The 20,615-nt window shown below is 43.2% G+C and overlaps 1 protein-coding gene across 1 annotated transcript; it reads left to right on the plus strand.

The window, feature by feature from the left end:
• Window positions 1-1,353: 1,353 nt before the first annotated feature.
• LOC119657716 (methionine adenosyltransferase 2 subunit beta) lies at window positions 1,354-16,157 on the plus strand. Its single transcript, XM_038064759.1, has 5 exons — window positions 1,354-1,550; window positions 1,634-1,807; window positions 14,592-14,954; window positions 15,016-15,284; window positions 15,452-16,157. Exons 1-5 carry the CDS (start codon window positions 1,517-1,519, stop codon window positions 15,722-15,724), a joined length of 1,113 nt encoding a protein of 370 aa, XP_037920687.1. The 5' UTR covers window positions 1,354-1,516; the 3' UTR covers window positions 15,725-16,157.
• The last annotated feature ends 4,458 nt before the right edge of the window (window positions 16,158-20,615 follow it).

Genomic DNA, 20,615 nt, shown 5'->3' on the forward strand with positions numbered 1-20,615 from the left:
CATAAATTTTAGACAACCCGCCCGGGAATAATGATTAGCACTATGCCGCCATCAAAAGTGCTTTTTTACCCGACACAGGTGCGACGTCGTACAAGGACGTCACAAGATCGGATTGTTTTCGGGGACATAAAACCGGATCGATGAAAACTACGAATTCTGTGACCGTAACAAAGTACAAAAAGTACCCTTGGAACACTGCATGGAAGAGGCGAAGTTTGAAGTCGAAAACAGAGCCCGACAGGGTAGTAACTTGTTGCAGGTAAAGTACTTTCTCGTTATCGGTAGTGCCTTTCACGCTGCTTTGTATAGAGATTGTGAAGCGGTTGAATGGACGATGTGATTTTTCCTTAAACACTTCGACTACGCTGATGATATCTTGCTTGCGTCCTCACCAAATAATGGATCTTGGTCAAATGGCTCTGAATCTGGAAAAGGTGGCAGAGAAAGTCAGGCTGGTACCTCATGCTAACGCTGTAAAGGGGTTGCACATGCTCACCTTTGTTATTTGAAGTGTTCATTGAAATTTGAAAGCTTTCGTTCTTTCATTGTCTTCATTCTGCCACCAGAGTACTGTTTCTCGACAAAATTTAAACTAAAAATCAGGTCATTGTACGAGCAAGTCAGTCACGGATGTTTTGATGAGAAAGTATAAACAATAATGGATAGGTATGGCATTGAGAAAGGCCGATGACTCTATTGCCTGCTTTGCTATGTCCCAGAACTGACCATCCTAGTGTAGCCAATGAGGAGGTCAATTTAGAGCTACATTGTGTTGAACAGTGGCGGAGAACAGGATTTTCGGGAAGTGCTGGTTGGAGCTGAAACATAATTCAAAGAAACGACAATGGTGGCGGGCAGATATGGCTGTCGCATCCATGTACCCTATTTTGGAGTCAATAACAACCATATACAGTTCCATTGAGGAGGAAGGATTTCACCGGGTCCGGAATTTTTTTGAGGGCGTGGAGTACAGAATCCCCAATAAAATTAGAATTATTATGCAATCTCTGCTCACCGGTTTAATTGGTTTGCGTGAAATGTCGAATAATTTGTCTTGGTGGAGTGAATATTCCTTGCATTTTGTCAACTTCGATCTACATACAAAAACTTATTTCGCCCATCCTGCAGCGTTAATCCTTACTCAACGAATCCTACTTTATTTATTTTGTCTCTGAATAAAAATTTGCTGTAAATGATGTTGCGGCCGTTTCCGAAAGGAAGCTGAGTGTTGTTACCTGTAAGAGTACGGTTATCTTTAAGCAGTCTTCCCATCAAATTTTACTCCGTAGAAATGTTGCTGACATCTGTGGTGAAAGGTTGCAAGTCGTTGGTTTTGAGGAGGATTCTCGTGATGAAGTGTCAGAAACCAGTTTGACATCGATCCGGCTTGAATTTTAATAAGGCTGTCGGTATTTGAATTTTGTCGGGGGATTTCCACACGCAATCTCCATTGTTCCATCTTTGGTGCTAAACCAGCGAAACAAAACATAACTTCGCATACTCTTTGTTCGGTGCAATGTCTGAAAAGCCCCGCGTACTAATCCTTGGAGGTAAAATATCGACCGATGTTGTGCATCTCCTTCACTTGTGACTCAAGTAATTTTCTAACCCCGTCCTATTGTTATCGTTACAGGATGTGGCTTTATCGGTCGACACTTGGTCGACTTCTTGGTGAAGAACGAGTTAGCTTCCGAAATCCGCGTTGTGGATAAGACCCCACCCCAGATGGCCTGGCTGAATAAAACCCACACGAATGCCTATGAGAATCCACTTGTTGAGTTCTGCAGCGCTAATTTGATTAATCCAGGTAAGTGTGTCAGTTGATGCACCTTGCGGCCACTTGTTCGGGGTGTTTTACATGCTGCGTTGGTGTGTATGAAAGGTTGTTGACCGGGGAGGATGGTGAAAGAGTTTCGAGGTCTTGCGTTCTGGTGTAACCTTCGCTGTAATTCATTGGCCGATAACAGTTTGTTTACATTTTTGCTTTCGTTCGCAAGGGAAAATAGTTCCGATAATGGATTTCGAAGTGAAACAATTCAATGAATATCTCCGGGCAAGCATAGGTCCGCTGAAGTCAAGGCTTAACGTAAAATATTACAAGGGAGCTGATATCAATGCTTTGAAATGCCAATTTAAACAAAAATAATTGCGCCTTGTTTTAAAGCTACAAAATTTCAGAATGTAGTGGAGTGTGCACAGATTTATTCCGCGGTTTTTAAATTTTCAAAAATAAATTTATTTTAGTTAAAATATTTTACAAAAGGTTCTTGGGTTTCAAATCATTTATTTTTATTCGGTAAAATGATGTTTCATGATTCCTATGCCAAATGCCTGATGTTTTCTATTTCCGGTACATATACTCGAAAAGGGATTATGATCGTTTTCGGGAATATGCGCACGTTCTTTGACAACAATATGGAGGGCCTTAGAATGCTCGCTTTCTTCAACTCGAGCGAGGATTCCAACGATATGAGCTGACCATTCTCGACCTAAGCGATGTAAGATGGTGGGACTCTGAAGAGTACTCTTGCAGTAATGCGTTTTCGTACTCTGGAAGGCCGACTGTTAGCAGACGCGAATCTGGTATCGGTTTGTTTCTGACGGTTACCGCAAAGCGCTCCCTCTTGACTTGCCGCTTTCTGATAGACTTCTAACTGCAAGATTCCGATCCAATTTAAGGAGCATCACGATTGTACAGTGCTATGCACCAACGGAACCTTCCGATATAATGGAGGAGGTTGGTTTCTGTGAGCAACTACTGAGACCTAAAGATTACATCGATCATGATTGGTGATCTGAATGTCAAAGTCTGCTCTGACAACACCTTTCGCGGACATGCAATAAGGATGCACGGCCTTTTCGACCGTAACGTCATTGTTGCAGGTTGGATTTAAGGGGGTCATCCCGTGGAAGGTCGTTTTTCATTATTTTTTTTTTTAATTTTTTTATGGACAGGATAAAGATACAAATACAAATTTTTCACCATGGATTTACTTACATCTTGAGCGTGCATAGCAATTCTTCTAGCCCGATCGCACAGCTAGTTATTCAAATACAGGGCAATTTATATACCCATCTCCAAAAAAAAGTGTTTCTCTGCTGCCACGTTAGAGGGCGCTGTGATCATCTTAAAGAACAGACTTAACTACAGTCCGCAAACTAGGATTATTAAAAAATATTAAAAGCTAAATTTTTGGTGCCGGGTTAAAGTTTTTTTTTTTGGGAATTTTGATGTTTTTTCACGGCTTCTTCAATGAATGAATGAATTATCCTAGTTTGCGGACCGTAGAAATATGTTCTGAATAAGTCGTGAAAATTTCAAAGAATTTCTTTGGATAGATTTTGGGCTATGGTGGCAGCCGATTTTCAACATGCAGTTTCGATAAAAACGCATTTAAAAAATAGAATGCGATTTTTAGCCATAAAACATTAACTGACCATTAATCTGTTATACCTAATCCATAAACCTTAGGTTTCTTCAAGAAACACATGTAAAGCCTTGGCTTCAATTCGTGTCCTTTTAGCGAAGTCATTCGAACGTCATTCGGACCGATAAATACGGCACACTATAATTTCCGAACGACTCCAAATATCAAAAGATCACTTTGCCCATATATCATATATCCAAATACAATTGATGCACGACAGCGCACGAGTAATCAGACCGACCACTTCGCGATCAGTAGTAGGTTTGGGAGATGTCTCCTGGATGTACTTAACAAGGGAGGCGCTGACATCGCCCTCGAAAGAGATCGCCATCATCTGATGATCGATTTCGTGTTGCACCCGTCACTACCCGCAGGGGTGGGTAGCTGCAACCCTTTTGGTTCAACATCAATCGTTTATATGATCCAGCTATCGCTCGACAGTGGGAGAGCCTTCTCGCTGAGCAGACGGCAGATATACTGAGTAATCCGCCTGAGTATATAGATGAGCATTGAACTACCATCAAAAATGTACTTTTCTCGTGTGCTAGGTAGATCGTCGGCCATGTACCAAAGGGGTGTCATAAGATCTGGCGGACTGCGGGATTATGGATGCAGATCGATGAAGGGAAGGAGTTTAAAACTCTGTTGACCAGTGTGGTGAGTGAGTGTGATGCGTTCGTATCGAGCCATCTCCGAGGAAGTTCAGCGTAGTATGCGCCGTGGCAAAAGGGAATTTGCTATTGCGCTGATCAGAAAAGCAATAATTGTATGTGTTGAAAATTATACAGCACCCCTTGTATATATCGGCCCTTAGTATCTTAGGTTGATCACTTTATTATCGTACCGATATATATCGTTATATATATATATATGTTATAAAAGGAACCCAAGATCAGGGCTTCCCAACAATGATTGCTTCCGGAGAATGAACTTTCTAGTAAATAGTAAAATAGACGCAGATCTAAATTGTTTTAGAAGTTTATTTAAAGTTTCTTATTCTGACCGACAGAGCTTTCGCTCGCTTCTAGTTAACAAAGTGGGCCACATGTCTAGCCCGCAAGCTACATTTAAAAGAAAAAACCGATCAGCATTATGGAATTCGGGAAATTAATGAATTCCGAAGTCTGTGAAAAATTGAACGTAGACAAAAATTTTAAAGCGTCATGTTTTTCTTCAACGTGATAATATGATTTTCGAATCGTAACATATATATATCTAGACGAAATAAAAAGTTTGTTAATAATACTAGGACTTCCTTTAAACTTTCTAGCATCATACCTTATATTATCATACACACCCACTTGTACTTCTAGGTTGAATAAGTGGATCTTCATAACTTTCTGATATATAGTAATATACGGTACATAATCAGGTTGAGAACGAGGCCTGTTAAATTTCATGGTGCGTTTATTTTAGGTTTCAAATTATTAAAATTTAAAAATTAGGTCACTGCTGCATATAAACGTTTCACAAACGACATATTCTCACCGAATTTCATGACAGAAGGTTCCAATTAGTATAACAGATAGCTATCTGAACAGGCAGATATTTAATCGATTTCAATTTGGTTTTAAACTTTGTATGATCTTGTTTTCCTGCAAACATGTTTTCTATTTCAACCATACAAATTTTATCAAATAGAACTCAATTCGTAAAACTAATAAATGTCCCCATGCCATTGCTTTGAGTTACTCGTGTTAGCATTTACATTTTTTAAACTTGCTTCATGTTGTATACACATATTCATTATTACAATTTAAAAAGCAAATTTTAAAAAGAATCAATCAACATCAATGTGAATTTAATATAATAAAAAGAAAACCCAAGACTCCAAATAAAGTGTTCACGTAGACACCTTCCCTACGTCTAGAAGGTTACCCCATTTAGCCTCCGGATTTCATCTGGAATTTCTTTACCATCACGTTGGGGTGGCTCTTTAGCATGATTAACAGTAAATTTCTTCAATTATTTTGTTACAATCGGTGTACAGTTTAGCATTACGGAAATACAAGGAAGCACCAGAGATACATTTCAGAATTAGAAACTAAATCTGCTGTAGCAGATTAATGTTGGATGATCTGCCACAACCCTGTAATTGAATTCTATATACCCATATAGACTTGAAGATTTGGGTTCACCGGTTAATTATAGATAAAATACAATGTGGGACCGACCACATCACCCTTGGAGGTTCCTGCCCCGATTTAATGATTTTCAGTGAGAACATCTTTGTATTCAACCGGAAATCTGCGTTTCGTTAAATACGACGGTAACAATTGATGAAAACAAACGGAGGCAAGCGTTAAATTTTGTTGATAAGTCCCACGTGCTAAAATTTGCCAAACTCTTGAGGCAATCTGTCAACTTTCATGAGCATTATTAATTTCTGATGCAACTCGGTGAACGTGCTCTATTGTGCTACGCTGCTTCCTAGCTCCTGTTCCTTTTTTTTAAGGTTTTGTTTGCAAAACAAAACCTTTTTAAAATCGGTTCAATGTCTGTCTGTCTGTCCGTCTATCTGTCTGTCTGTCTGTCCGTCTATCTGTCTGTCTGTCTGTCCGTCTATCTGTCTGTCTGTCTGTCCGTCTATCTGTCTGTCTTTTTTTTTTTTTTTTTTTTTTTTTTTTTTTTTTTTTTTTATGGATGGAGGTGGAAATCTTAGAAAGACACTGCCGCGCCAGGTTGCAGCAGCGTGTGGGATTCTCACCCACTAAAACCACCCCCACTTTCTCCTTTTTCCTTCCCCGCGGGACCGCCGCAAAGCATTACTTCGCGGGGTGGACTGTGCTTTACGCGACCACGCCTTCCGTTCTTCGCGTCCTCCTTGCGCGCTCCGCTCTTGCCAGTTCTTCTTGTATTCGTTTGATGGCGGTGTTCACCGCACACCAGTTTTCCTCCGATTTCAACATTTCCCCGACGATGTTCTGCGGGCTTAGAGTGGTTTTCAGGGAGTCTTCCAGACTCCTCCTTTCTGAGAGAAATCGTGGACAGTGGAACATAACATGCTCCGGGTCCTCAGGTGTGCAACCACATTCAGGACACAAGGGAGAATCATCCAGCCTGAATTGGTGCAGGTACTTCCTGTAACCGCCATGTCCTGACAGGAATTGCGTCAGATGGTAGTTAATCTCGCCGTGTCGTCGCTGGATCCACTCTTCAATACGGGGAATCAAAGTGTGGGTCCAGCGACCCCTCTGCGAGTCATCCCACCGTTTCTGCCACTTTTCCAGCGACTCTCGCCTTGCCGCCTTTCGGCGTTCTGCATCCTTTTCAAGAGGATTCATTTTCCTTGTCTCGTACAGGCAGCGTGTCTCACTTGCCAGAATGTCTATCGGGATCATTCCCGCAATAACACCCGCTGCCTCGCCTGATATTGTTCTGAAGGCGCTGCACACCCTTAGCGCCACTAAGCGGTAAGTCATATTTACTCTCCTACGATTACTCTCAGACGCTAATGCTTCCTCCCAAACTGGTGCCGCGTATAATAGTGTGGAGCGAACCACTCCGGCCACAAGTAATCTGCGACTATACCTTGGACCTCCAATGTTAGGCATCATCCGCGCTAATGATACGCTGGTATTTGCCGCTTTCTCACAGGCATAGTCCAGGTGTCCCCTGAAATTGATCTTAGCGTCAATCATCACCCCCAGGTATTTGATAACCGGCTTCGAAGTGATGACGTGACCACCAACGCGAATATTAATCGTATTCCTCTTCCTACGATTGGTAATCAAGACCGCCTCCGTCTTTTGTTCCGCAAGGTCAAGCTGAACCATCTCCAGCCACGCTTTTATGGCGCTAATGGTTTCGTTAGCGTACATTTCGACGTCTTCAGGTTCTTTCGCGACGACAACCACAGCTAGATCATCTGCGAAACCGATTATCGTGGCCTCCTTTGGCACGGGAAGGACAAGGACCCCATTGTACATGACGTTCCACAGGAGAGGACCCAACACTGAGCCCTGTGGTACTCCTGCGGTGACGGTGTACTGCTTGGATCCCTCATCCGTGTCGTACCAAAGTGTCCTCTCCGAAAGGTAACTGTTGAGGAGCTTAGTCAAGTAACTAGGGACACCCGTGTTAGCCAGTGAACTTTTTATCCACTCCCAGCTTGCGGAATTGAACGCATTTTTGATGTCCAATGTCACTACGGCACAGCATTTTTTAGACGACATCGCGTCTCGAGCCAGCTTCAAAACAACGTCTACGGCGTCGATCGTTGAGTGGGCTTGACGAAATCCAAATTGTCGCTCCGATAGTCCATCCTTGTATTCGATGATAGGGAGCAGTCTGTTGTAGATGACCCTTTCGAGCATCTTTCCTGCCGTGTCGATAAGGCAAATCGGTCGGTATGATGAAGGGTGTCCTGGATGTTTATTCGGCTTCGGGAGCAAAACTAGTTTTTGCCTCTTCCACCGATCGGGGAAAATTCCTTCTATCATGCATGTCTCAAACACGCTGATAAACCAGTCGGGTCTGGTCTTAACAGCGAGTTTAAGGGCTCTATTGGGAACAGCATCCAGACCGGGTGCTTTGTTATCACCAATTCTCCGGCAAATTTGCATAAGTTCCTCCTCAGTTACCGCAGGTATGGTGTAGACGTCGAGTGCTCGCTTGTGTTGTTTGCGCTCCCCTTTATCCGGGGGGAAGAGCGCCGTCACGATATCGAGCAGAAGATGCGGACAGGTCAATTGTGGTGTTCGTCCTCTCATCTTCTTCATAACTATCCTGTACGCTGTTCCCCAGGGGCTTTGGTCTGCCTCTGTGCAAAGCTCCTTGAAGCATTCTCGCTTGCTGGTCCGTATAGCCTGCTTAAGCCTACCTCGAAGGTTCACATATGCTAGCCGTTTCTCGTCGAAGTCTGGTCTTGCTCTAGATCGTTGGCAGATCCTTCTAGCACGAAAACATGCATTCCGTAGCACCGCGATCTCTTCATTCCACCAATAGTTTGAGCGCCTTTTTGCGAGAACTCGTCGCCTCGGCATAGCAGCGTCGCATGCTCTTGTTATGCGTCCCATCATTTGCTCTACCTTTTCCGTAGCCGCACCACCGGGACATTGGCCTCCCAATAGCATCTCTATGAATGCATCCTCCTCAAGCCCTTTCACGGACCAGCCCCGGTTTCCAGCCTCACGGGGACACGCATCGACGCATGGCCCATATTCGATCTGGAGGAAAATCGCCTGGTGGTCGCTGTGAGTATAATGCTCACTGACAAACCATGTCATTCTCCTCGCCAATGTGGTGCTCACATATGTCAGATCGACTATTGAGCCCGACCCTGTCCCACGAAAAGTGGAAGCGTTTCCCGTGTTGGCAAGCACCAAATCTAGCTCCGCGAAAGCCTCGAGCAGGATACGGCCCCTGGTGTTCGTAGTGCGACTGCCCCAATCCACGGCCCACGCGTTGAAATCACCAGCTATGATCTTGGGGTTTCGACTTCTTGCATCCGAGACTAGCATACCTAGCATTCCTTCGAATTCTGTTATCGTCGCGCTTGGTGGAGCATAGCAACTATAAATATAGATACCAGCTATTTTTGCCCTGACGAATCCAACTTCTGGAAACTCCATCACTTCTTGAATGGCCTGATTTCCACACGCCCATATTGCCGCCTTGCCAGTTTCATCTGCAGTCCAGGCACCGCTCTTATTGTTGCGATAGGGCTCGCTGATTATGGCAGCTTCGATTCCCTTCTCATAGATGGTCTGGGAGAGAAGGTCTTGCGCTGCCTCGCAGTGGTTGAGGTTGATTTGTATCAACCTCATTTTTTGACTGCATTCAAGGCTCGCCTAAACACTGGGCATCTGCTGCTGCCTGCAACGTGCCGACAGTCGACGCCCTTTTTTTCCTTGCAGAGCATGCATTCAGGCTCAGCCTTGCATTCCCTGAACATATGGCCTTCTCCCCCACATTTTCTGCAACATTTTGACCTGTCACAGTCACCGGTGCATTTCGCCGCTATGTGGCCGAATTCCAGGCATCTAAAGCAGCGCTTAAGGGATACCTGCTCCCTGAGTCGGCAAACGACCCAACCTATTTTTACTTTCCCAGCCGCCAGCAGTTTGAACGCTGCTTCAGTTGGTAAGCTTATAGTTGCCGTTTGCGTGCCTCCGTATGCCTTCCTCAGTCCCCTGATTGCGGAATCTTGCAAGCCAAGTGGTCCGAACTGCTTTTCTAGGGCGTCACGGATATCCTCCTTGGTCGTGATTTCGTCAATGTCCTTGCATTCGATGACAAGCTCCTGCTTTCTGGCCCGCACTTGAGCTTCTTCTCCTAAGGACTTCTCCACCTTGCCGAGGAAATTTTCTACCGTTTTGCCCGGAGACTTCTTCAGCTCCAGCATCAAGTCTCCTTTCTGGGAGCGTCTGATTCGGCTGACGTTTTCTCCAAGGTCCATCAGCTCAGGATCGGATTTGACCTTCCTAAGGATATCGGCGTAAGTCATATCCCCTTTTTTGGAGATGATGATTAATTCGGGCCGTAATCTTCTTTTCTGCGTCGTGTTTTTCCTTCCACCAACCTTGGTCCATGCTTCCTTGGTCCCTTTTTGAGGCTTTGCCTCCCTTGGGTCAATTGGAGCCGGCGCCGCAGTTTCCACGATGTTGGTAACTTTGTTTCCCTTGCCTTTTGCCGGTGAGAGGCCTTTTTGCCTTTTCGCGTCCTGTGAGCATCCGAAAGAATCGTTCGCGCACTCTCTACTCCTTTTTTCAAGTTTACCGCCCTTTGGATGTTGAGGGGGTGTCACTTGTGTTGCCTGGGTGACGCTTGATTTCTTCGAGGCGTTTTTTTCTTCCTTGGCACCATTGTATAGTACCCGAATGGTACGCACCATGTTTTTGATGGCCTGGTGCACGTTGTGTTTGTCCTTAATAAATTCAGACAACTCTACTATTTTACCTCCGAGTAGGGCAAACGATGATTCTTCCGGACTCTGACATAGCTCCTCCGCTTGGTTTTCACGTTGGGCGCTTACGTACTTATTAGCCTTCCGAATGCTTCCCAGATTTCCTTCCTTCATCAAGGTTGATTTCGGAGGAGATCGCGCTATCGTCGAGCTTCTCTTAAATGGATCAACCACTAAGTCCTGCGACATATTTCGACCAGGTGTAGTTACCCCGCTATGGGCTAATACCTGACCAGTTTGTGCTCCATCTTTTCTTGGGTTTTGAACAGGCGTTCTCGGGAGTGATGTACTCCTTTTAAATGCCTCTTTCTCCAGGCTACTTGTAGTATTTGATGCAACGGTGGCCAAGTAATCCACCACCGAGGCACTGCAGTCGAGGGATATCGACGGCCGGGAGCCTGCTTGCCCACTCCCAAAAGCCGCCGGTACTGGGTTTCCGAAGCCCTGCACCGTAACTTTATTCTCCTTCTCTTCCTCCATGTTTGGTTTTATTTCTGGGTATCCTTCCCATAGCCAATTTTTATCCACGGGCGGGCGTTTACTTCCCACCTACCCGGCCTGCGCATAAGCATGCCCATACACGCACACCTCCAAATGCGTATATGTGCATATTCCTACGCATCCGCCGAGCATTCCCTTATCCGCACGAAGGGACGCGCCTGATGGGAGATTTGGCAACTCCGCACATCTATCTGTCTGTCTGTCTGTCCGTCTATCTGTCTGTCTGTCTGTCTTTTTTTTTTTTTGAGGAGGTGGAAATCTTCAAAAGACTCTGGTCTGGGCAGGCCAGAGTGTGGGATTTTTATCCACTAAAACCACCCCCGACTCCCCCCTACCCCGTGGAACCACCTTTAGGTATAACGTCACGGGAGGGAATTAGCTCACTTTAGCTAGGTCTCCTTTCGTCTACCCGGGAGGTTCGTAACCGCGTCTTCCTCACTTCTTCTGCTTTTCGTAGTTTATCCTAGATTACAGCGATCATGAAATTGATCGCATCCCAGTCTTCCTGACAGGCTACCATTCTCCGGACAAAATTTTCCGGTGATAGCACTCCTTTCTTCCACTAACCTAGGACACTGGAAGACACTGCGCTGCATGCAAAAGGGGGTGTAGAATTTTTTTTCGCCAAATATGGTCATGTTGGTTATCAAATGAAAGGTATCGATTAGTACTTTTCGAAGCCGATCTTAGTTTTGACATTTGTTAGAAAGGTGCGGAGTGGGAGCGGTGGAAAGTGATGATTTCTTTGACGGAGCCATTCTCAGAAACTACCCAACCAAAAAATCTGAAAAAATATCCTGAAGCTGCTTCAATATGGTGCTCAGGCCTCAAAATACTCTCCATATTGATACCTGCTCAAATTAAGTTAATAATAGTATATTACCGTATTTTTGGGGAAATTAAGTGAAAATCGCCCTTAAGTTTATCCTAGAGTTATAAAACTTTGTAATATCATAGAATAAATAAAATAAATCATGCTATTACTAACAAAGTTACAGTAGTTCAAAGTTGACTTTACCATGTAAGTTTATTGCAACTAAATATCAAAAATGAGTAGTCCGACATACTAAATGCATATATCATACATAATGGGCTACGTACAAATGAGATAGTTCTGCAATCAAATATACTCACAGAAGAAGCAAACAAAACCTTTCATACCTGAAGCGCCGAGCTTCCGGTTTCCCGACTTGTTTAGTCTTTGTCCCGTTCAGAAGCGATATGGTATCACATTTCTGTCTGCCAGGGTTGGTAATAGTTTCTCGAGTAGAAGTTTTTGGAATACTTTCGAGATGGTGGGGAGAAAGCTCAACTGTCTGTAAGATTTCATTTGAGCAGAATCCCTTTCAAGCTTTGGACTTGTGATTTGTTCTCAGAATTGCTTTGAAAATATGCCATAGCAGCTTGAAAAACGTGATAGCCAACTGTTGAAGCAGTTGAAAGATGTGACTAAATCATATCCTCCGATTACTTTAGGGTTGACTTTTTCTTTATGTGACTTTTAAATTCGTTCAAGGATATATTCTAAGTTGGCTTAGTGTTTATTTGACATCTGGGAAATTCAAGTAATGTTTGGGGAAGCATTGTTTTAAATATTTTTCTAGTTGCGCTGCGAACACCTTGGCTTTGTCTTCGTTACTTTGCCACAATTCTTAAAGAGGACGCGAATCGTTGGTCAATTGATTTTTAGTTGCTTTCTACAACGAAGAGTCAGTAAACTCAGAAGTAAACATTCTGCCTAAAAATCGTTTGAGGTTGCTTCCCGTTCGTAATTGCCTATGTAATTGCCATTCTATCAATGTCCGTTTTTTTATACAACGCCCCAGCCCCTATTCGATGTTAGATTTGATTTTTAAAAGAATGTCCAGAAATTACTATTTTTGAATTTTAACAAAACCTAAATTTAGCATTTTGAAATCCAAGCATTGAACAAGATATGTTATCAAAGTCATACTTGGTGATTTGAATAGCAAAGCAGTGACGAAACCCGTGCTTAGGCGATACGTCGGTTCCCACAGCTTACATATTATTCTTAATAGAAACACCAGCAATAACGGACTGTGGATTGTACAGTTAATAGTATCAATCGAAATGGTCGTTCTAAGTACCTGATTTACACGGACACAAAAAATTAAACGGAGGTCTCTCTAAACAGGATCACTTTCTACCAAATGGGCCATGTGCTAATCTGGCCTTGGTAAATGTCAAATTATATAGAGAGGGGGGCGAATATAGATTCGTTTCAGTATCTCATTGACAAGGTGCTCCGGGCTCGAATAATCATACCACCTCGAATAATCATACCACCTCGAATGCCCTCTGACAATCCGATGGGAGTGAACATTGAAACCATCCATAACAAAGTCTATCGTAACACTTACTAGCGGGAAATGCATGCCGCCATAACCTCAGCTAAAGGCTAAGCAAATTCTTGAAGCAGAAAGCATAGACAAATGATCTTCACAATCATCTGAAGAACAGTATCATTGGTACGACCAATGGTTCGATGGTGATTTTATAACGTAGTAAATGAACTCAGCAATTTTATTATTATGGTGAATTTTTCAACAATCAACAATCGTCGCGGTGAGTTTGAAATTTCACAAATGGAGACGGCGGACAAATGCTTTCGCCACCAAGTATGGTAGAGACAGTCTGTGCAATTCATCAGCATAAGAATCATAAGTCGCCACGAGTCGATAGAATTACAGCCGGACTGGTTAAATGTGAAGGCGTACAAACTCCTTGCAACGAGATTGAGCAAGTGGCGATTGGCGCGAGATCTTTTGCTACGCATTAACGAAGGCACCAACAACTTCATATAGCACTGGTCAACTAAGAACGATAAAGAAAGGAAAATACGAGTTTGAAACCGTTGATAACCTCACCTATCTAGGGTCGAAAATCACAACCGATAACAACCGAGCTTATTTCGACTTGCAGGAATTGTTCCGCCCAAAACGTTAAAGCTCTTATGATGCATGACAATGATATTGCCAAATCACATGTAATCCTTTTGTTCTAAGCAAGAGAAACTGCGATTTTTTAGCCGCGTTCGAGAGAGGAACCCTTTGAAGAATTTTTGGCTTCCTACTGGAGGATAGGATTTCTTGGTCTATATAGCGATAAAATTTATGAGCGACATGACGCCCGTCTAGTTGTGGATAAACCGTATGAGTGAGGATTATTCAGTCGGAAAGTCTTATAAGTCAACATCTATAAAAAAAAGTGAGAGATCCTGTCTGAAATGGAGGTATGGCATAACCCAGGAAGTCAAACAACTTTTAGGGAATGGTGAGTCTCGGCGTACACTTGGAATGTCTGAAGTTTTTTACTAAGGCAGGCCTAAACCGGACACGGGCGATGGCGATTATATCTTGACCATTGTAAACTGCGACGCTTTTTAAAAATGTGGCGATCGATGCCAGTTTGTTTGGTAACAGTCTTGACTAATGAGGCCTTAGATGCTGCAGGGTTTCAATTATTATCACAAACCCTATTTCGTTTTCGGTCTGCATCGATGTCAAGCCCTTTCGAACTATCAGTCCCTCGGTGAACTCAACCTGCGTAGATTGAATGTTTCTTGCTCGTAGCTATTAAACAGACGCGATTGGCCTGTGGTTAATTTTTTTCGGGTTCAGTTTGATTTTTTTCAATTTCAGAGAAAAATGATTGTTGTATTATAGTTTACAGTATATATCTTAATATGTGTTGATCCTGCATCATTTCTTATATAATTCGACATCTCTTTTCAGTTTTTTGTAAGAAGGCATTCGCAGCACCATCGTCTGGAACATGGGACATTGTGGTAAATTGTGCGGCAGAGAATCGCCCCAATCAAAGTGATGCGGTATACAAAGAAGGGATCTACAAGTTAAGTGTAAACTGCGCCAACGAGGCCGCACAAATCGGTGCCAAACGTTATATTGAGCTGAGCTCAGGTAATATTGCATCCAGTGAAAAAACTGCACTTGCAGAGAATTGTAAAACCGATCCATGGACAAGCTTGGCCAAATTTAAACTTAAAGTCGAAAAAGAATTATCTTCGGTGCCAAAATTGAACTATACTGTACTTAGACTACCGATCGTTTATGGGGTAGGCGATACGCGGTGGTTAAGTAAGTTTTTAGTCATCTATTTGTACTTGGGAGTTTTCGATTATATCAATGAGTTTTTCAGCACCTCGTATTATCATTTCCGCCTTGTACAAATATTTGGGCGAAACAATGAAACTTTTATGGAACGAAAGCATGAAGTTGAATACTGTCCACGTAGGCGATGTTGCTGCTGCTGTGTGGGAGTTGGCACAAAATCCAAAAGCTAGTGGTCAAATTTATAATATTGTTGATGATTCAGATTCAACGCAGGGATCTATTAGTGACATACTGGCAGATATTTTTGGAATCAATGTCGACTACTGGGGCGTAACCATATCGAACATAACCAAGGTAAGTTTCACTAGGGTCTCTTTAACAAGAGCCAAACTAAATTTAGCTTGTCTGCACAGTGGAAATCTTGTGTGAATTGCAAACCATTTCTGATTTTGAAAAAGAACAAGCGTCAAATCAGACTGCTTAGAACGAATAATTAGTATATAAATTCTTCATAATTTCAGGTAAACATGTCGGATGTGATTGGCGAAATAAACGACAAACATATGGGACCATGGGCCGAACTTTGTCAAAAAGACGAAGTTTACAATACACCTCTCACACCGTATATGGACGAGGAGCTTCTTTACCACAAACACTTGAATCTTGACAACTCAAAGTTAAAATCTCTGAACTATGAGCTTCGTGTGCCTAAAATAACAGCTGACCAAGTGAAGGAAATCATTCTGGACTATGCAGATCGAAAACTTTTCCCCCAATCACTTGTGATGACTTAGGAATTCCATATTTTACTGGCAGACATCATTTTACTTTATTAAGTTGAAAGTAAAACGCATGCAATGCAATTTCCACATGCATATCAATTTTAACTATATGTGTAAAGGAATTTATTACGAGGATATTACCGAGAACTGAAATGAGAAGTTCATTGGGACTACTATTACTTAGAATTAGAATTGATGATAAATAATAAATGTTTCCAATTAAATGCTGTGACATAGATTCTCATGAGTAACATTTAAAGAACCGAGGACTGAGTACTTATGTAAAACTTTTTAAATAAAACGTGAAAATGATGTGCCTAATTTCTATAAAATAATTTTATTAGATTCATAAGTACTATCAAAATTTATAAAGGTCTCATTTATACAGTCGTTGTATTGTTATACATGATGATAATAAAGATATAAGCAAACCTCAACAAGGCAATGGTCGTTTAACACTTTCCCAACCGCATTGATTCTCGTTAACAATCGGTATTTCAAGTCACTATCTGCAACATAAACCGTTATGTTTTATTGTTTGACTAGTGGTGAAATTTCCTGATTAACAGATAACTATAAATGTCTGGGCACCTTCGACTAAAGCTGATCATTTTTTTGGATTGCAATTTGGAACTTCTACTCAAGTTGGTGTGCTTTTTTTTCTTTTCTTTACAATTAGTAAGTCTTTTGCTGCTTTTTATGGGAAATTGAAAAAAGAGTAGGCTCCTGAAGGCATTTTTTGCCTCTAACTTATGAGGCACGCGAGTCTACTCGATTTGTTTGCTTAAAAAAATGTATTAAAAAAAAAATTACACGATTACATCTGTAGATAAATATGTTATTTATTTTTTAACATAATCGTCACCGTTTCAATGCAGTTGGTGAGAGGGGTGAATTATTTTATGCCTTCTCCGGAAAGACTCCCGCCAGCTTCTTCATCCACTTTTTCACCTCCCTCCGAGTCAAGGAGTTTCTTCGTGGCATTGGTCGTGTGATGTCTGGAATTATCGTGCATCAGGCAGACTTCCTTTGTCAGCATGCTCATTTTATTCTTAATCGGCATTTTCAGTTTTTTTAGTGTCTCACGTTATTTTGCTGCGTTGATAGTCTTTCCTTGAGCCAAATAGATATTCAATCGAAATTATGTCTTTATGATCTTAACCACGGGTGCCATGATTTTCGGCTGAAATTCTTCTTTTTCTTCAGCCTTTGTCCCGTTCACAAGCGGGGTCGGCTCGTCGTGATCGGCTTCGCCATTTGGCTCTATCGAATGCCTGATCTGGGTGCAATCTCGAGGCTTTCAAATCCCCGTCCAGCGTATCAAGCCACCGTTGCTTAGGTCTGCCTTTTGGTCGTTTACCATCGACTTCGATGTTCAGACCAATCTTTGCAAGTGAATTCTCGTTTGCACGAATTGCGTGACCATACCATCGAAGACGCCTCTCTCGCAACTTTTCCACGATCGGTGCAACCCCATAACGATCGCGGATATCCTCATTTCGGATGTGATCTAAACGTGTGACGCCACTAGTCCAACGTAGCATCTTCGTCTCCATTACCGCAAGACGCCGTTCATTGTCTTTTATGGTCGGCCAACACTCAGAACCATAGAGAGCGACTGGACGGACGACATTGCGGTAAATTTTAGATTTGAGACGTTCGTTGATACGTCGATCACAAAGGACACCAGTTGTGGAACGCCACTTCATCCAGGTTGCGTTAATGCGTGAAGCAATTTCATAACGCAGCTCTCCATTGGCTGATAACGTTGACCCGAGGTATTTAAATCGCTCAGTTCTGGGCAGATCACTGCCGCTGACAGTGATTGTGCCTGTTTCATGGGGATCGGTCGTCAAAAATTCAGTTTTGTTTAAATTCAATCTGAGACCGTGTTGCATGAGGCGATCATTCCATTTTTGAACAAGTTGCTCGAGATCATTTTTGCTATCAGATGCTAGGAAAACATCATCTGCATAAAGCAGTGTGTAGGGCGCTGGACGTTGGATATCCCGTGTGACGGTGTCCATAACAAGGACAAAGAGGAGTGGTGAGAGGGCACTTCCTTGATGAACTCCAACAGAGACACGAAGCGGTTTTGATACACCCGCCATACTTCGAACTTTACTTTTCGGATCGTGGTAGAGCAATTGAACCCAGCGCACGAGTTCTTCTGGCACGAAGTGTTGTCGTAAAGCATACCAGATGAGTTCGTGTGGCACACGGTCAAACGCTTTCTCAAGATCCAGAAAGGCAATGTAAAGAGGGCGATGCTTCTCACGGTGTTTCTCCATGAGTAACCGCGCAGTGTGTATTGCGTCAGTAGTTCCGCAGTTCTTGACAAATCCGGCTTGATTCACGGTTATTTCAACGATTTCGCGAATACGGTTGTCAAGAATGCGTTCAAAAATCTTCATGGTATGGGAAAGTAACCGGATCGGACGGTAATTTGAACATTCTGCTGGGCTACCTTTCTTTTTCCATATTGGAACAGTGGTACTTTCTTGCCAGTCAGATGGTGTTCTTCCTTCCTGAATAACCCGGTTAAAGAATTCACTGAGCCACGGTGTTGGGTCCCAGCTCTTTGCTTTCCAGAGCTCAGATGCGATGTCGTCAGGTCCTGTTGCTTTCCCCGATTTCATTTGTTTTATTGCCTCCTCGACTTCAGTTGCGCTGACTGGTGGAACTGCTCCAAATGTCGGCAATGATTGTGGAAGTGGAGGATGAGCAAATTCTTCAGTTGAAATCTGCTCGAAGTATTCTCGCCATCTATCCGTCGCGGCTCGACGATCAGTAAGCAAAGTACCGTTCTTGTCATTAACACAACAGAAGTGTTCGATATCCTGTGTGCGTTCATCACGGCTTTTAGCAAGTCGGTACAGATCTTTCTCGCCATCCCGAGTGTCCAGTTTATCGTAAAGATTTTTGAAATGGTTCGCTCGGGTGACAGCGACCGCTTTCTTTGCTTCCCGGTTGGCATTCTTATAAATTTGCCAATTAGCAGGCGTTTTATCGTCGAGAAATTTGTGGTAGAGGCGTTTCTTTTCACGGACCTTCATTTCAACATCATCATTCCAAAGCCAAGTATCTCGGTTGATGTACCGCTTACCCGGCTTGGTGACCCCGAGGGTTGCAGAGGCCGCTTTGTGGATCGTGTCTTTCATTTGGTTCCATGATTCTTCCACATTCGTAATGGTTGGCAATCGTATGAGTGAGACCGTTTCTTCGTTCTTCTCACCAAATCGCCACCATTTAATGCGCGGCGGGCCAGTGCGTTCCTCACGCCGTTTTATCGGTGGCTTAATTCGCAAGACAGCAATCAACGGCCGATGTTGAGGTGCGATGGTCTCATAGGGAACGACTTTGCAATCAGTGACAGTGGTAAAATGTTGGCGTCTTATGAGAATATAGTCGATTTGCGTTTTATTGTTCCCACTATAAAATGTGGGAAGATGAGACAATCGTTTGATGAACCATGTATTCATAAGTACAAGGTCATGGGTGTCCGCAAAATCGATTATACGTTCGCCACCTTCATTGCGCGCTCCGAACCCCTTTCCCCCATGGCACCTGTTACCGTCTGCCTTTTCACCCACATGACCATTAAGGTCGCCGGCAATGATTATGTAATCATCAGCAGGCACGTGACAAGTCTTTTCATCGAGAAGTTGCCAGAAGGCATCTTTCTCGGCATCAGGTCGACCTGCCTGTGGTGCATACGCGGTGAAGAAGTGAATAGTGCGATCAGCTGATATAATGGTGAGCTTCATCAGCCGATCATCAAATCGTTCGACTTCTTTAATGGCATCACGGAAACCCTCTGAGATGGCAATGCCAACACCATATTGAGTGTGTGGGTTACCAAAATAGAGAAGTTTGTAGCCATTTTTACCGCGTTCGCGTTCAATGTCGCAGCTTTTGGCACCAGACCATCGGGTTTCTTGCAGAGCGCAGATGTCAATGCACCTTTTCCGAAGGGCTCTTGCGAGTTCCTCGGTCTTTCCAGTTAGGGTACCAACATTTAGCGTGCAGACACGTATTTGTTTTGTTCGTTGTGTGTGGACTAACTTGCTTACGTCCTGACGCCGTCCATGCGTCAAGAACCCTTGCCCATTTCTCGACAGGACCGGGGCCCGTCCTGCCGCGTCGACTGAGGTGGACGCCCTAGCATTTCTCCGAGGCCTCTGACTTAATCCGATCATCATGTTTGTAGCGACATTCTATGCATTTTCTTGGTCGACCTGTCGCGGGGCCTGTCACCAAGAGAGATCAGGTAGGATTTAGCATAGTAGAATAACTCCAACTATACTCTATTTATCTCTTTCCCTGATCTCAGCATTTTATTTTTGTTTTACTGAGGATAGTACAGGGTACGTTACCTCAAACCCTCCTCCTTTACCTGGGCTTGGGACCAGCATACTATGTTAATAGCATGGCGGAGTTTGATTTTCGGCTGAAATTGTCATTTGATTTTTTGTCAGAGGGTGAAAAGGTGGTGACACCACTGTCAAGACCATCTACCCATAAGTAATTTTACCTTCATCAAAAATCTAAACTGGAGTTTTTTCCTTCACGAGTTAATTGATGACCGCCGAGTTTTCGCAGAAGACGAACCTGGATCAAGAATTTTCAAAATACTAAGCTTGTATTGGCCTCATTTTAAAGGGGAGTGTTGGAGCTACAGAGAAGAGTTGCTAGCATGTCGGAAAACCAGTTCCTATGGCCGTGACAGCCCTACTACACTTGTTTGTTTAAGTGCCCATATGCCAATGTCGGATTCCGCCAACACCTTGCTTGAATATATAATGGGGAAACAAATTCCCGGTGTCCGTAACCGTAACAATGAAATATCAATAAGACTATTCCAACAGAACTGATGGTCGGCTGGGGTTTGTTAAATAGCCGA

This window comes from Hermetia illucens, chromosome 5, assembly GCF_905115235.1.
Source record: "Hermetia illucens chromosome 5, iHerIll2.2.curated.20191125, whole genome shotgun sequence".
Lineage (NCBI taxonomy): Eukaryota > Metazoa > Arthropoda > Insecta > Diptera > Stratiomyidae > Hermetia > Hermetia illucens.

Bases quoted from the DNA above. Each gene is read 5' to 3' on its own strand.
- LOC119657716 (XM_038064759.1), top strand. From the start codon at position 1,517: ATGTCTGAAAAGCCCCGCGTACTAATCCTTGGAG. The intron at 14,955-15,015 runs GTAAGTTTTTAG...TGAGTTTTTCAG, and splicing joins AGGCGATACGCGGTGGTTAA to CACCTCGTATTATCATTTCC. The intron at 15,285-15,451 runs GTAAGTTTCACT...TCATAATTTCAG, and splicing joins CCATATCGAACATAACCAAG to GTAAACATGTCGGATGTGAT.